The sequence below is a fragment of the Ammospiza caudacuta genome, chromosome 6 (assembly GCF_027887145.1).
Source record: "Ammospiza caudacuta isolate bAmmCau1 chromosome 6, bAmmCau1.pri, whole genome shotgun sequence".
Taxonomy (NCBI): Eukaryota; Metazoa; Chordata; class Aves; order Passeriformes; family Passerellidae; genus Ammospiza; species Ammospiza caudacuta.
Genome location: NC_080598.1, coordinates 49416691 through 49434023, shown reverse-complemented (window position 1 = coordinate 49434023; position 17333 = coordinate 49416691). Strand labels below are relative to the sequence as shown.

General features: G+C 35.8%; 1 protein-coding gene across 1 annotated transcript in view; it reads left to right on the top strand.

Annotated features, from left to right (window-relative positions):
* The window catches only part of TTC7B (tetratricopeptide repeat domain 7B), a 117336-nt gene that overhangs the window by 13287 nt on the left and 86716 nt on the right, over positions 1–17333 (top strand). Inside the window, exons 2-5 of the mRNA XM_058806325.1 lie at positions 1410–1564; positions 2366–2534; positions 14447–14577; positions 15551–15672. Coding sequence (XP_058662308.1) covers positions 1410–1564; positions 2366–2534; positions 14447–14577; positions 15551–15672 — 577 coding nt within the window. The remainder of the gene's footprint in view (positions 1–1409; positions 1565–2365; positions 2535–14446; positions 14578–15550; positions 15673–17333) is intronic.

The following is a 17333-nucleotide window of genomic DNA, read 5'->3' as shown; positions in this document are numbered from 1 at the left end:
CCAGTGCTGTTGTTTGGTTACTTTTCCCCATTACTAGCAGAGATGATTTCAGCACCTTGTTTTACAAATCCTCATGCCTCAAGGTATGCATTTTCATACCTAGCAGTGAGAAGTTTATTTTCTTTTTATTTGGTGCCTGACCTGTTCTTTGGCTCATGTGTCGTAAGAATCCAAACTAGTTGTTTCACATGCCTCCTTGACATTTTTCAGTTTATATAAACAAAACATACCTGGCAGCTGGTGCTGTTCTTAGCTCAACAGTACAGTTGTTCTTACCTCTTTCTCCACAGAGACAGATCTACTGTATTTAACTTCAGTAAAGAAATGCTTGTTACAGGAGTGTGGACCAGAGCAGTTTTTAGGACCTTCTTGAAGGGTTGCATGTGAGAATGAAATGTACATGTGATACTTTCTTCTTTGGCACTTCTGAAGTTCTGCTATTTGAAGTGTTAAAGAATGTCAGTGATAGACCTCACTCTTTCCAGTGTAAACAGCCTTGGTGGTATTTCAGCTCCTGAACCAAAGCACTTGTTTTAGAGTGTCATTTAGATTCCTTGCTATGTTTGACAATCTTGTTTCCTTGACCATCTTTGGAAATGGAGCTTGCTCAGTGAAGCATTAAACTGGGTAAAAGGAAAGAGAAATGTTACTTGTTAAGTGAAATACTTTGGTTTCCCTAAGTACAGATCAGAGAGAAAGTATCAACTTGCAAATCCCTTAAAACATAAAGTAACTAGTTTGACATATTTTCACCCTTTTAAAAAGTTGCCATTGCAATTTTGTTGCCAATTAACAAAATTAATCTTCATTGTTCTTCTCCCAAGTGGGACATTACCATGCTGACCTAAAGTATTATGTTCAAGTTTCACTCCTGTTTGTTAATCTCCTTTTTAAAGGGACTCATAAACAAAAATTGTTTACTCAGAACAAGACTCTGAAGTCTTCTGAATATTATGAGTAAAATACCTGTCCTGAAAGGACCTGCCAGTGATTGACTTTTTGAAAGGCAATTAACTGCATACAGTGAACTAAAGTTCAGTTTTGTAAGTTTGGAGTGGGCCTCTGATCTCTGAGAGCCTTTCACACAGCCCATATTAAACTCCTTGAACCAAACTAATCTGCTTTGAATTGCTGTACAGAGTCAGTTGTCTGCTTTTTTGAGGAGGAAGGGGAGAATACTGACTTGAGGTTAATGTTTTAATTCTTTTTATCTTAGAACAGAGGAGACTTGGTTCTACAGTGAATCAGGCAGGGAAAAGATAAATTGAAAAGTAAAACAAAATATCACGTGACGTGATAAACCCAAATACTTAATGTTGTGTTTGCTTTGGTTAGTTTGTGTTTAAATCCAGGCAATGTTAGTGAAATAAAATAATTTCTAATACTTCCTGTGTTTGTTGTTTTTACAGATGACATGGCAGAGCTTCTTCTTGGAGAATCCAAACTAGAACAATATTTGAAGGAAAATACTCTTAAACACAGTAACAGTCCCCGGGGCCCCCAGCCAAAGCTGACCGAGGTCAGGAAACATCTCACGGCAGCACTTGATAGGGGTAATCTCAAGGTATGTAAGTCGGCCTGAGCAAGAATTAGAAAAATTGGCATTTATTGAAGTATTGAGGAAAGGTTCCTTAAATTATATTTGCAGATTCTGAAAGTGAGATTAATACAAGAGAGCATTTTCTGTCAGAATCTTCTAATGTTCATAACCATTCTGGTCCTTGTTTTACTTAACTGTTGTTGTAGCTACTATGTCAGCTTACCTTTTCTGTACTCAACATCCATCTTTTCAGAGATCAAAAGAAGCTTCGTGTACACTCATCTGTAACATTTTGTTTTCAGTGGCTTCTGGGAGTATTAATTTCTCTTTCTTTTCTCTCTTCATTCCTACATTAATTCTTTTTTTCAAGACATTTATTCTGCCCTGATACTTTGAAATGATGTGAATTAAATATGTAGGCTGTGGAACATATATCATTAAGTTTTGATGCTATGTTATTTTCAACTGTGCTTGTGTTAGAAAAAGAAGTCATATGAGGAGCTGTAATGATAGGCTGCCTTTAAATAGTTTTATCACCTGGAAAAGCTGTTTTCCAACTGAGAGGTATTTCTGGTACCAGTGTAAATACGCATGTGAATATCTAAAATGGCTGGTAAAATGCTTTTCAGTAGCTTGCTGGAATGAGATTTAGTGAATTCCCCCCTACTTCAAGCTTCTCAAATATTACACAAGACAGGATTTTGTTAATTTGTTGCTCTGTTAGAAGAAATATTCTGGGGGTGAGAGAAAACATACCTAATAATTATCAGAAGAATTAGGTGTGTTTTCTTAGGGAAAACCCTTTCTTATTTCTCTTCCTTCTAGCCAGAATTCCTACAAGAAGCCAACCTAATAATGGCCAAATTAAACTATGTGGAAGGTGATTACAAAGAAGCTCTGAACACATATGCTCGAGTTGGTGTTGATGACTTGCAGCTGACTGCAGTGGCACCGTATCGGCTACGGATGATTGCTGAAGCGTATTCTACAAAGGGTAAGAGGGCTCTTCCCAGTATTCCAGTATCATGTGGAAGTAGTTTTTAAAAGTTAATTTATATCTTGTCCAAAGATGAAGAATCTTTTTAGTTTGAATGTCATCTACACAGTAGTGGAGTGCCATATTCATAGATAAAATAAGAGAATGGTCTGGGTCCTTTAAATTATTCCGAGTTTGTGATAGTTGACAAGATTTTTACCTCAATTAATATTCTAACTGTGATATCACTGTACTGTGATCCCATCAAATTTTTTGAGTGTATGTATTTAAAAGTCCTCTCATAAATGTATAGTAGCTGTGGCTAGTTGCCAAAAATTAAGGGCTACAAAATGCAGTGCATTTTTGTGCTGGCTGTGGGCAGAATGGAGAACTTTGATTCACAATGATGCCTTTTACTGAATGTTAAAATGCTCAGCCTAAGCTAGGTTGCATAGTTAAATTGCCACTTAATTGAGAAGAGTATTAATAACATGATAAGTGACTTAAAGCAATTAATCAGTTGTGCACTTTTAATTTTTTCTAATATGAATATAGATTTTTTAAAAAATTCAGAAAAAAGGTAATTAAAAACGATTTTCTTCTTTACTACTCTAGTATAGTGAAAATTGTAATGCTGGCCTCATGTCTTAAGGTGGCAGTGCCACTTCAGTTTAGAAAACTCTGTAATAGACTTAGGGCTGGCCAGTGTGTTGGGGAGAATGGCAGTTTCTATGCCGGGGTCTTATTACAATTTCCTGAGTGAAGTGTTTGCTTTGGTTTGCTGTGTTTAAGCATGGCTTTGGTTGCATATGTACTTTTTGTTATGGCAAGAGCAGAGTCAAAGGCAGCAAAAAATTTGTGAGAGAGTTCTATAGCTTTGACTGACGATTGATCAAGAATTGTTTTCTACCAACACTGTCCTTCAGTAAATGTTAGACAAGCATGAATCATGTCCTATAGAGATGTCAAGGACATAAGGGAACTAACTGGTAGCAGGGACAAAAGGATGCTTTGTAAGTCCGGTCACTAGATTAAAGTGAGAAGTGGCAGTGTAGGGGAAATTCTTGTATATGATGTAAATCTGCTCAGTTTTCTCAAACAGCATCTCTGTGGGCTTTGGAGCAGTGTCTGCTTTGGGTACACTTCCACTCAGGGTTGTGGATTTTGGCTGTTCTTTTTGTTTTGTTTTTTAAATCTATGAGGATGTCTGTTGAATTTGTCATGTTCTTTCCATGGACTTGAACAACTTTAAGAATATAAATTTGCTTTTATCTCCAAGGAATTTAATTGAATCTTTTCCCAGAGCTCAACTCTTCTGGCTTTGTTTTATTTGGCCTCATAAGGATATGAACCAGTTGAAACCATAGTGGCATAAATTTTGCTCATAAAATCAGTATTATTAATTTTACTTAATTCAAACATAATGTATTAGAAAATAGAAAAACAGATACCTTTTCTACTCTGGAATATTTTGTACGTTCAGAATAGGTTGTTTTTTTAAAAAATGACAACAGAAATCCAGCATATTTTCTGTCTAGATGTGTGGGGTTTCTTCTTCTGATTTCAAATTTTATTCTTAAAACATTGAAATCTGTCATATCAGGCCTGATTTGTTGTGATGGGATTTCATTTCCAGTTGAGTGAAATTGCAGGACAGTTTGGGTTGGAAGGGACCTTAAAGATGATCTCATTCCCAGCCCCCTGCCATGGCCAGGGACACCTTTCACTAGACCAGGCTGCTCAAAGCTCCATCCAACCTGACTGTGAACACTTCCAGGGATGGGGCACCCACAGCTTCTCTGGACGGCCTATTTCAGTGCCTCACCACCCTCACAGTAGACAATTTCTTCCTGACAGCTAATCTAAACCTGCTCCCTTTCAATTTAAAGCCTTCATCCCTCGTCCTGTCCCTACGTACTCTTGCAAAATGTCTGTCTCCAGTTTTGTTGCAGGCCCATTTAGATACTGGAAGGTAACTTAAGGTCTGCACAGAGCCTTCTTCAGGCTGAGCAACCTCACCTCTCTCAGAAGATTAAAAATTTTTAATTTTTTTTTTTTCTCATAGTAGAGGATTGCAAGACTATAGTCTTCTGTGTGATATAGAATGAGGTGGTAATCACCTTAAATTCTAATTCTTAAATAAAATCACCTTAATTCAGTCTTAAATTTAGTATTCAAAGTCTGGACAGGTTTAGAGTAGCTGACAACTAAATAGCTTATGTTTTCTGCCCAGTAGTGTGCATTTAATCTCACTCTCTTCCCCATTTCTGGTCAGTGTTTTTCTTTCTCCTTTTAAGAATGACTGTAAACTTTACAGTCTGAATTCAGTGTCTCTTCAGAGGTGACTGAGGCTTGTAAGTATTACCAAACTAAATACAAGTTATTCTTACAGAGATTTTGTGCTTCACTGGGATTTTTATTTCTGCTTGTATGTACAGGGATAAGTAGATCATAGAAAGTTTACAAAACTCTTCAGAGCATTTAGATTTTATTTCTTTGGCAGTCATAGCACCATGTTATTAAGCAGTGAGGGACTGTCCATGCCTGTTTGCAAGCATTGGCCCAGCTGCACCATTTAATGCTGCACCATGCAGTGAAAGGTACCTGCTGAGATTTCCCTGTTTGAATCCAGTTCCAGTGAATTTGCAGTCTTATATGCTATTGTGTAGTGGTCAAATACTGATATTCTTACCACTGAGAAAGGCAGAGGGCAGATAACAAATGGTAGTTTTTAATGGCCTTAAAATAGTTTTCATTATTTAATGTGGGCCCACCTCCATGTACTTACTTTTCACTGTGAGGCTTCATTCTGTAACCCCAGAGGTGATGGGTTGAGAGGGATGCAGGAGTTGACATGTTTATTTTTCTACAGTTGTTACAGTTGTTACATGAGCATGTTGCCCTGTATCCATAGACAGTTCCACAGCTCACACCAAGCCCTTGGAAATGAGCTGCTTTCCAGATGGCTCATCTTCCTCCTGCACATGGAACACACCAAGGGTGTCTCTCTGTTCCTCACAGCCAAGGAAGGGTCTGTATGGATGCAGCAAAGTACTAAATGGAATCAGGGTCAGCTTCAAGCTAAATTCTGCTGGAGTTTTATCTACTGACAGCTAAAAAGAAGGGGAAGAACATCAGTAGTGACAATGGTGGGGAGAAAATTGGAATTGGAACATGAAAGAGAAAATCAGACAACTAAGCCATCTACTGCCCGTGGTGCACTCATGAAAGGGATCCTCTCATTTTTATTATATAAATGAGTTAAATGCTTATATATGTATCTTTAAAATAATGCTTTTAGCTTTTTATGCTGCTTACTGCTTTAGTTGAGGACAGCATATTTAGAAGACTATATATGAGAAGAGTCATGATATGGAATGATAGTAAGTCAAGCCAAGGATTCAAAGACTCTCAAACCCAGCAAGGAAGATTAAATGATTGTTATTTTCTTGGAAATACCTAGTTAGGGAAATGGTGCTTCAACTCTTCCAAATAAAGTTTCTTGCTAGATTTGTCAAAATGCAACATTGTAAAATTTCAACAAATTGAAAAGAAAATCCTATCAACTTACCTTTTGAAATATTTACAATACATATGGCTCTTTGCAAGCCTCTGGTGTATGGGGAATCACAGGCTCTCAGTGCCCAAGAAGTGCTGGAAAGTGATTCCTTTCTTGTTGCTTGTTCTAGGGAAAGTGTGCAAAATTGTTACTGTGGTGATGAAGCCATAGTTGTATTCTATCAGACTGAAATAGCTTGTGGGACAAGTTGTTTGGTTTTAATTTTTTTTCCTGGCTCCTGGCAACAAAAATTACTTCTGGTAGTGATGTCTTGTGCTTTATCCTGACTTGCAGAAGATGTGGGATGATCTGATGAAAAGGTATCTGCTTCTGTGTCCATTAAAACAATGGGAGCAGACTAACTGTGTGAATGCATGAGGCAAAGCCTCAGAAACTTGGTTAGTATAATTCCAATATTTTCCTGCCTTTTCTTCACACTTTTTCTCAAATTCACATGTTAAAAACAGAGTTGTAGAAGAAGATTATTTTATGTAGTTAACTTCATGGACTAGCATACCTTTTTGACTTTACACTGATATTTTTATGTGTATGCCCATAGAATGATTACACCTAGTGTTTTCTTTAAGGAAGGAGCTAATTTTGATGCTGTGCTTCTGAGTAATGATTCTGTATGGGTATGTAGAAGGTGTTGTGTGGGATAGAGTGTTAATAAAATCACAGTTTTTGTATTAACTATATAATTTTTAAGAATTCAAAGACTTGCTTGAAAACATGCAGTGGGACATATTTAAAATACAGTATAAAACATAAAAAACATAGCTTTTCAAATCAATGGACCACTTAGTATTTGCAAAACCATGAGGATACTTATTTGGATCTGTTGGTTAGCTTGTCCCCCATCTGCTTGTAAATTTATTTGACACATAAGTAGAGGAGAAGCATAGAATAAAACAATTTTCTGTAGCAAAATGCCTATGGTTGGGGTTGCCAGCTTGTTTCAAGAGGGTGTGATGAGGGAGAGAAAAATGGGCATAAAAGAATGACATTGCTGAGGAGACATGCAGGTTTGCACGACTGTTGTGGCAATGTGTTAGCCTGAGAGCAGATGTATGAAATTGTTGGAGCTGGCTCTCTGAAGCTCTTGTCTGTTGGTCACAGGAGCATGTCATACCTTTAATATGAAATTTTAAGGAGCAGTACAAAAAAAAGCAGATTTTCTTTTCTTCTGCCACAAATATAACTTGGCTATCAGTATGGTTATTAGAGATGTCTTATGTGGATTGAGCAAAGCTAAGAAATGAGGCTGGGCAGGGGAAGGAGGAAGGAAAGACAGTCTTGGGATTGTGGTGACAAGTCTTGGCTCAAAGTAAAACATAGAGGTGTTTTGTGCATTTCTGGATGCATTAAATACTTGATATTTAAATATCCTCATAGAAAGAATTACTTTCTGATAGGTAGGGAAGGTTCCCTTGTTCAAAAGGTTGAGTTTGTCTCTTTAGGGTCTATTTGTTTACTTTCTTCCCTAGATCAGTTTAATTGACAGTGCTCAGTTCTGAGATTGTGGAGGGTCTTAAACTCATTAAGAATTGAAATAAGACAAGTTATGAATCCATGAAGAAGTAAAGAGTATGTATGTCTTTTGCTTTTCATGTTGAGCTTGTGTTACTAGCTCCAACTTTTCCTACTTCCTTCTCTTACAAGGCAAATCGGAAAAAAACTTTCATGTGCTGTTGCCATACAGAAGCATGTATTTATAATCCATTTTAATACTAGGTGAAGCTAATAATTTCCTAGGGTTGTGGCCTCTGGGAAAAGAACAATTAAGTTTCTGCAAGTTTTCAGCAGTATATGAATGAGGTAATATACTGGAAAGCATGCCATAGGCATTATTCAAATACTGTGCAGGCAGTATCTCCTATGTTTCTAAGCAGTTTTGTTTGCTTATGGAAGCACAGATGAAATGCATGCACAGTGGGATATTGAGGTGTTATTTTGGGGAGGAGCAACTTGTCAGCAAGTTTTTATTTAAATAGGAAATAAGCTTATTGAAATATTAGGTAACATAATTCTGATACTGCTGCCTAAGTGAGAAGACATAATTGAAAAAATGACTTTATAATACTTAACATTATGAATTAGTGACCCTTTCTAAAAATGCTTGTGGAGTAACATAGCAATTTACAGGTCTGACATTTCTTAAAGGCTGCAACTTATTAAACTTGATTTTAGTAAAGAAAATGTGTTTATAATTAACACAGTGTATAGATTCACTGAGAACTTCAGATATCTGTCAAAATGACTGTATTGCATTACAGTAATGAATTTTTTTTAAGTGTGTGAGGGATGTTGTTTTGTAAGTTAGATTGTGACATTACAGAATTTTAGCCTTATTACTGCAGGCTATTTTACATTTTTATTGCCTACATCTTTGTTTGAATAACTGTGTTTACATTTAAATGATGTATGTTGAGAAAGGTGAGGCTGTCTTTACTGCTGCTGACCCATATTCAAATTTAATGTTGCATTTACCAAGTTAAATGATTGGCTATTAATTAGTTCTGTTTACAGAAACATGGAAATACTCATTAGGTTCAATGGCAGTGTCAGGTGCATGTGGATTGCTTCTTTGCAGCTAGGAAAAGCTGCTGCACTTACCTTTAATCATATGCAATTGTAATGGGATCTTGTGCACTGCTAGCCTGTGTCAGCAGACACCAAGCAACTCTCATGGAAGAATGCTAAATGAAAGCTGGTTCAGTAACTATGCTGGGGATCTCTAGACTCATTAGGCAATGGGTCAAGAACTCAGGTTCCCCCTCCCCCTGTCTTGCTGTGCAAGTGTTGCAGACTGTCAGTGTGCATTTTGCAGACCATGACTAGGAGGCCTGTGCCATAGGGAGTTCAAATTTTCTCCATTAAAACTTTTCTTTCCCCAGACTACATTTATGACATCTGCTCTGCTGGAGCAGGGACTGGAAGGAACCCAGGCATTTGTCCTGCTTTCCTTAGTACTGCTTTTAACTCTCTTATTTGAAAGCTAAACTCTAAAAGAGAATACTGTATTTCTTATTAAAATAGACTTCTTTAGGACTTGGGCAGTTTGGTGGTGTCTTATTCTTAGTTTCTCTCAAATCTTTAGAATTTCTTCAGAAATCTTCCTTTGGCAGAGTGAAGAGAGTTTAAAAATGTTGGGCTCCAGTTAAAAAGTAGTGATTCTGGCCTCTTTTTCTCATGCCACAGGAAGAATAGGTATCAAGTAGACTTGTCTTTTTTCCTTAGAGGTGCTTATAGGAGCAATCCTGACCCTTTACAGCAGAACAGTGTAAATTCCATAGTGAAATAATTTCCTGCCCCTGAGCAAAGAGCTTCCTTGATGCCCATTCCATGTACTGGTGTGCAGCATTTCTGCTTTTGGGGAGCGTTCAGCAGAGAGAGGTCCACTAATAATAATAATAATAATAATAATAATAATAATAATAATAATAATAATAATAATAATAATAATAAGCAATAAAAGCTTTTTCCAGCTTTTAGCTCTAGCTTGAACTTTTTCAGCCCTGCCACTAGATGCTGGCCTGTTAAAGGGCTATACTGTAGCAAGAATTGGCTGGCATATGGTTAGTAAGAAACAAATGTGTGTACGGAAAAATACTGATCTCTTCTATGTAAAAGATATTGCAAAAGTCTGCTTCTTAAGAAAAATACAAAGATTGGAATGCATTATATTTAGAGGAAAAGTGTGACCAATTGTTTCACGACAGTTTTCTCAGATGATGTTAAAAGAAATCCCAAAATATTGTTATGCTTTTTTTGACTGCTTGGAGTAATAAGTAGGTATTCAATTCAGAAAAAAAGGTGAGTATTGATTGTTTTTCATCCATTTTTACCTCTGAGTATTTATTATAAATACATTTCCTTACACTTTCTTCTGTTTCTCTTTTCCTTTATACTAATTACTTTGCAAATATCAGTAGGGAATTGAAGACAAAAACAGCCCCATGCTTTGCTTTCTAAAAAAATCTCTGAAAAATTCTTTGCAAGCAAGAAAAATCTTTGATTGAGGACTTAATTAGTCCTTTCCTTCAGTGAGATTAGCAGTGTGTGTTCTAAGTTCAGGAATAAATAAATGTGAGAGTTCCTTGATAGCAATAACAATATGCTAAACATGAAGTTTCTTTAGAAGGAGGTGAAAAGGGGATTTTTGTGTACAGCATTTGGAACACTTACCATATAATGTATCAACACTTTGCATATCATATATAGGTAAGACAAAGTTCTTTATACTAAAATACACTTGGATTTTACATGTCTATGTAAGGAAAACAGGAAGCAAACCCAGAAATCTTCATGTATTGAGGCAGCTCTCTCTCTTGAAAAAGCATGCTTATTGACTTAAGTGTAGAACAGTAGTTCACTGTTTTCCTCTGTCCTTTGATTTCTCTACTGGAAACAGGAGATGAACACTGGGGTGTATTATTATTTGTGGTCTTTAAAATGTTATACAGACAAGGTACTGGCTGGGATCATGGAGAATCCTCACATACACAATGCTCTAAGTGGTTCTGTTGGTTTTTTTTTGGAATGATCTCAGTAGTGGTCTGTGTGGTAAGAGCACTTGGTAAAGATCGGAACTGTGCTGTGGATTCCCTTTTGACCTTTGAGCAGCTATGGTGATATGGGAGTGTGGCTTAATTTGTTTTCCTACAGAACTGAAGTCTGGGTTTTTTGACATTAAAATGGGTGTGAGGACTTCTTAAAAATAGTTTGTTACTTGTTCTTGCTGAGGCATCCTCATTTTTGGGTAGTGGTCAGCTTCTGCAAATGTGATAGTAGGGCCACCTTGGTCTTCTATTTGTAAAAAATGTTTACTTGGCTTAACCTTGGCCACTGATGTGAGACTATAGACACAAGAATGCCACTTATTCCAAGTGATAAAACTGTCTAGTGTTTGCTTTCTGAATATTTTACAAAATATAGGTAATTTTTTGAAAATTTAAGGAAAACCTTTGCAAGTTACCATATAATTTAAATATCAGGAATATTATTTTTTTGTCCAAATGCTGTTTGTTGCTCTTCTGCTCTTTTGACAAGCAATTTTAGAGTTACCTTGCAAAACATGTAAACTTAATTAGTATGGACTCGTATTTGTTTCACTGCTTCTCACTTTCTTTTCCCTCAGGAGTCATCTTGCTTGATATCAGGACTACATATGTATGAGATAAGTGTCTTCCCAAATTAAAATTGACCCAGTTTGTTGGAAGCTTTTATCTGAAAATGATTTTAACTGGAAGGGCTTAAATTTAAAAGCCTGGAATATCAAAGTCAACTTGTGATACCAGTTGTCATGATACTCTTGAATGCAGAATCAAACAAAATAAAAGTTAAATAAAGCACAATAGCTATGGCCTTCACAGAAAATGCAGTAACATTTTATAGCAATAACCTGTACTTTTTGTTCCAAATATCTTTAAGTAGTGGATAAACAGTTAGAGAAATGCCTGTCCCTTGGGGGAGAATGGCAGGTTCCTGCCTGGCAGGTGTGGGAAGAATCACAAAAGGGCCAATTGACTTGTCTGATTCTATGACAAGTCTTCAGCAGATAAATAAGGGTTATACGTGTTTTTTGGAACTTCATGTGTTTCTCTTTTGTATAGGTTACTATGTGCTTGTTCTTGTTTTTGAGGGCCTAATATAATGATCCCTATTTTAATTAACTTTTCATCTCTCAGTGTTCTTACGAAGAAGTGGGCAGTGTACCATGTAATTGTTGCTGCTGTGTATATCAATTTAAAATTAAATAGTACTTTTATATACTTTAATACGTTATTCATTAAATTTCATCTGTATTTAAGAAAAAAAATTAAATGAGTAGTCTGGAGTGACTTGTTTTAACAAAATCATAATTATGAAAAGCATAATTTATTAAAGATTTCTCCTCTAGTTGATGTTTTCATTTTGAATACAGCATTAAATTGCAGATTTACTTGTGTCATCAAAACAAATACAACACACAAACCATTATTTTAAGTGGTCATTTCAGAATAGATCTCCAAATAAACTTCCTTCTCAAAAGCATCACATGCTTAAAATATATATTATTTCCTGGGTTTAATAAACATACAAAAAAAAAGAGAGTGCTAGTTATATAGAAGCATTTCTCTAAGAAGTAGTGTTCTGTAATTCATCAAAGAACACTTAAAATTTAGTATGTCCCTGCTGCATTACTTAGAATTTCTGGCTGAACACTGAGGTGTTTTCATATCATAATGAAAAATTCTCAGCTAAAATAAGAAAATATCTTTGTAGTGAGTTTTTCAGATTTAAATATTATAGTTATGGCCATAAACTGTAAAAATAGAAAGGATAAATCTGACTCAGATCTACAAATAGTTGAGTAATTTGCTTGATGTAGGAGATGGTTACTTGGGGGCATTGGCTGTTCATAGTGTGGGAGAGAAGGAATGAGGAGGAGTGATTCACACACAAATTACCTGGTGCTTTCAGTCATTTGATGTGTTTATTGCAGTGCATTTACTGTGTTCTTTAGTCACTTCAGAGTTTGGAGGTGTGCGTGTAGGATTAGCAGGAGTTTTAGTACTGGATCCAGGACTTTGTGTTAACTGGATGTATAGCACATAGAGCTGTAAGATATGTGTTGTTTGTACTGGTAATAGGGTGGTCTGAAGGGTAAAGGTGGCCAACAAACTGTTATACACACTTAAAACATCCTCTCAAGGCTGAAATCTGGCCAGAAAGCTGGATTTGTACTACTTGGCATTCTACAGACATATGCCCAATATATAACTATGTGTTTTGTTGATGTTTTTTGTTTTTTCTCCAGGAATGGATTCTCAAAACTTTCAACAATGAATAGATAATACAGTAATTTAAATTGTGGATTATATTAATGTGGGAGCAGTTGAAGGCACTTTAGGACTAGCATTTACGGCTTGCAAGCTGGAAGAATGACCTGAAATAAATCTCTTAACATGTGGAAAGTGCTGCTGCAGATGCAATTAATTATTCCAATAAATATAAGATTAAATTGTTGGCTTGAAGGATATGAGCTGGTGGTCTCTTGCAGATCATAAGTGGAAGATGATTTTTACTAATATGTAAGGGACGTCACAAAAGTTCAACTGATTTTTAATACTTTTTAAAAAAGTATCCTTTATGAAAATCAGGAAGTCTTTCATCTTCTCTGCTCAGTGCAGTTGAGGCCTCCAAGTGGAGCCGTGGATCCTCTTCTGGCACAGTGAGTCAAGGTGGAGGTAACCAGTTGGAGAGTGTCCAGAGGAGATAAAAATGATTAGCTATCAAAGAAGCATGAGAAGAGAAATTGGTGAAAATTGATATTTCTTCTTGAGAACTTGTCTCTCTCTCTCTAGATGAATCAAAGAATATTCTGAGTTGGAAGGGACCCAGGAGGATCATGGAGTCCCACTTGTACATGAATGGCCCATAGGGGGATCAAACCCATCACCTTGGTGTTATTGGCACTGTGCTCTAACTTGCAATGTTTTGTGAAGAACAGAATAACCTTTCTATGAGGATTAATCAAATTAATTAATCTAGAGAGGGAGACTTAAGAACTGGGAAAAAATACTATTTGTGAGAATAGTTGAGCTCTGTGATAATTTGCATATGAAGGCCAGGGCATCCCTAGTGTCAGAAGTTTTAAGAGCAAGTTGGTCCAGTGTCAGGGGTTGGTTGATTCATCCATCAGATAAATTGATTTATATTCTCAAGGTCCTTTCCAACACTTTAATTATCTTGAAAATAGCTGTAATAGAAGTGACTTGTGTAGGAGTTACTATTGATTAGTAAGAGTTCTTGGATTTTTTTTTGAGACAAGTGAAAATTTTTCTTTTACTTCAAAGCACCATTTAATGTATTTGTTGAGTAGGTCCTGAGCAGAAAAGACTTACATGGCCTTGATGAGTGAACTACCTCTTCTAAATTTAAATACAAAAATTACACTTCCTAACACATTGTTTATTTTAAATGTATTTGTCTTTATAGATACTTTTGTCTTGCACAGTGACTGGGTTAATATTACCTTGAGTGCCTTTCGTCTCTGTACCTTGGTTTCTATGACCATTCTGGAAAACTGAAGACATAGTAATATAAAACTGGTATAGAAAGACACTATATATTTTAATGGTAGATTGTCAAAATGCCTTTAAAATCAAAATTGCTTTAAAAATTGCTGCTTCTGGATTTATAATTATTAAGGAGGAGTAATTTTTATTTATATATTTATTAGTGTCTGTTTTAGGGGACCATACCTTCACTTCCTTTGTTTCTTCCCCTGAACTAAAGGGGCTGAACCTGGGCTATGCTTTAGCTATTAATATTATATATTACATTAGTTTTTAATGCTTTGTTTGATTTTTTTTTGCCTCCCAAGGTCTCTGTCTTGAGAAGTTGCCAATATCTTCCTCAGCAAGCAATCTCCATGTGGACCGAGAACAAGAAATTGTCACATGCTATGAGAAGGCTGGGGATATTGCTCTCCTGTACCTTCAGGAGATAGAAAGGGTAAGTTGGGGTGGTCTTCTAAGTTGAACATTTAAAGATTGATATAAATGCCTTTTTGAAAGAAATTTGTGTGACCCTTTATTTCTAGGAGATATACACTGTTGCTTTTTATTTAGACTTTGAGGTACATTTGGGCAAAATGCAGTACACTTGGGGCTGTGTTCTTAGGCTTGTGAATGCTGTTAGAGTGAAGTGAGCTGGCAATAGCCCTCTGATCCTCTTTCAGACCCATTGCTTGCAAGCCTCAGGCCTGTCACTTCACAGCTGTCTTTGAAGGAGTTGGAAGACACATTTAGGGTCATGAAAAACAGAAAAAAGAGGGAAGAAAACTGATGCAATGGGGGAAAAAGTAATTCATACTGTTTTTAAAATACATACAGCTTTTTATTTTCTGAGGGGTTTTGCTGTTTTATTATTTTCTTGTAGTGGCTGGTAGACTATGTGCACCACCAAAAGCTGATTACATTTTGACAGCATTTTTAATGCTGATGTAATACAATTATTTCTAAATGTTTACAATTATTTCTAAATTGCTTTTTGGCAATCACTCTGGAGATAGCTTTTAATCTTCTTACTGCTCTCTGCAGCAGTCTTTTCTAACCTAACAGGAGTTCTAAATTTTTGAATACCATCACCTCCTGCTACTGAATAAGGTCGCAAATATGCTTTTTCATGTTCTTCTATTTTGTATATCATTCTTCACAAAAATTTCTGAAAAAGTAGTATAAAATTTTGCTTAGCAGCATTTCTTCTTTGTAAATTAATTCTCTCTAAGGGTACAGGCAAGAACAAAAGGGTTTATATTTAGGTGGCAATGGAGGTAAAGCTAGAAATGGTCTATTAGCCACCACCTACCAATGGCAATGATTTCTCCAACATTAAATGTTAGCTTCCATGGAAAAGTACACAAACCTTGATTTTAAGGTTTTTTTTTCTAAATACACTTTCCCCCCCATTTCTTGTGTTCTCTTAGGTAATTAATGCCAATCTACAAAACAGAAGCCCTAAGCCAGGGCCCACTGCACACGAGCAAGAGCTTGGTTTTTTCCTGGAAACAGGACTTCAGAGAGCACATGTTCTATATTTCAAGAATGGGTGAGATTTGACTCTTGTTTTATTGTGTTTACTTTTTTGTTTAGGTTTTGCATTTGTGATTTAACTGGGCATAATTTTTAGCAATCGTGGACTGTGTAATTGTTAGGTCTCTTATTGATAAAGTAGTAACATTTCGATTAAAATAGTGAGGCTGCCCATATTGTATTTATTTACATACTGGAAAATTGTTTAGTCAAAGTATATTAAGCAGAAAGCATTTTATAGTTTTGTTTACTAAATGTAAGAACTTAAATTACCTTAAGCTTTATCTATTTGAAATTTACTACTGAACACTGTTAAAGAGTGATTGTCAACATATTGAAACTGTCGGTATTTATAATTTTGATTTTGTAATTTTTTTCCAAATCTCTTCAGTTATCACTTATTTTAACATTATGCTGCAGGATAAATGTGCATGAAGATCAACAGTATGTATACAAGTATACAATCTTTATTGTACCTGCTCTGTAGATCCCTTTAGATTCTGCATGGGACTTCCTTTATAATTTATTTTAAATAAGGCTTTGCTTAAAAGCCTAAAAATAAATTCAGTTGCCACACAGAATGAGAAAAAGAAAACACTTCATTTTTAAGAACTTCAAAACTCGGCACAAATCAGTTTTAAGTACATTTCTGAGATTTGTTGAAAGCATGTAGTTTAAAAACTTGTGTCTGGGGCTTCTTATTTCATTAGAAAAATGTGATTTTATTGAAATACTGGAATTTTTGATGGGACTACTGTTTTGTACCAAAATTGATTCTTATTCTTTCAAATACATAAACCAGAGATGAAGGAAATAATGCAGTGTCTGTAAAGAGTTCGAGATTTTAATGTACTGAAGGTAGGGTAAAAAAACTAGCTGAGTTTTAAGCTGTCCAGGAATTTCAACATGGAAACAATCACTACACTTCTGAAATCTCTTTCTTAAAGTATTGAAGTGGTGCATTAACATGATCTGAGACTTGCACTTTAGTTCTGTTTTCATAATTTAATTGCAGGAGGAATGGAATGTTCTGAAAGCTAATTTTTTTCATTTATCGGAACTAAAAATAAGATCTCTGTTTTCATGTCTGCACAAAAAAATAAATAAAATACAGTTTCTGCCAAAATCCCAGTGGCAGTCATGGTTAAGAATAAGCTAAGAATTCCACATTTTGAAGGATTTTGATTGGAGGCCAGGGATGGAAATAGTGCATTTAATCTGACATGTTTTGTGTAAAAGCAACCAGAAGTAGACATAGCAGATTGCAATTAATGAAGAAAACAAAAAGCCACTGCACAAAAAGAGTCATGCAGTGGATTGTTAAGGAATATTCAGACAGGAGTGTTTTTTCTAGACTGTATCATCTGGTCTGGTGTGAGCTTTGAAGGATTTTATTCCATGTGCATTTTAATTCTTCACAGTGAGGTTGTTGGTGAGCTTGTTAACTCCTACACAAGCTTTTTTTTTTTTTTTTTTGCAGTCTTCAGTACAGTGGTCACTTGCATTTTATAAGCTAATTCCACATTATATATAGAATTTTGAATTTCTTCTTCTAGTTCCGTTGGCCAGTGGTACTGTTTTTGTGGTATGATATGAAGCAAGGTGTTAGGAAAAATAGCTCTGTGACAATCATTATTTGACATATTCCTGCCGTTACATCCTTTAGTTTCCTTCCTT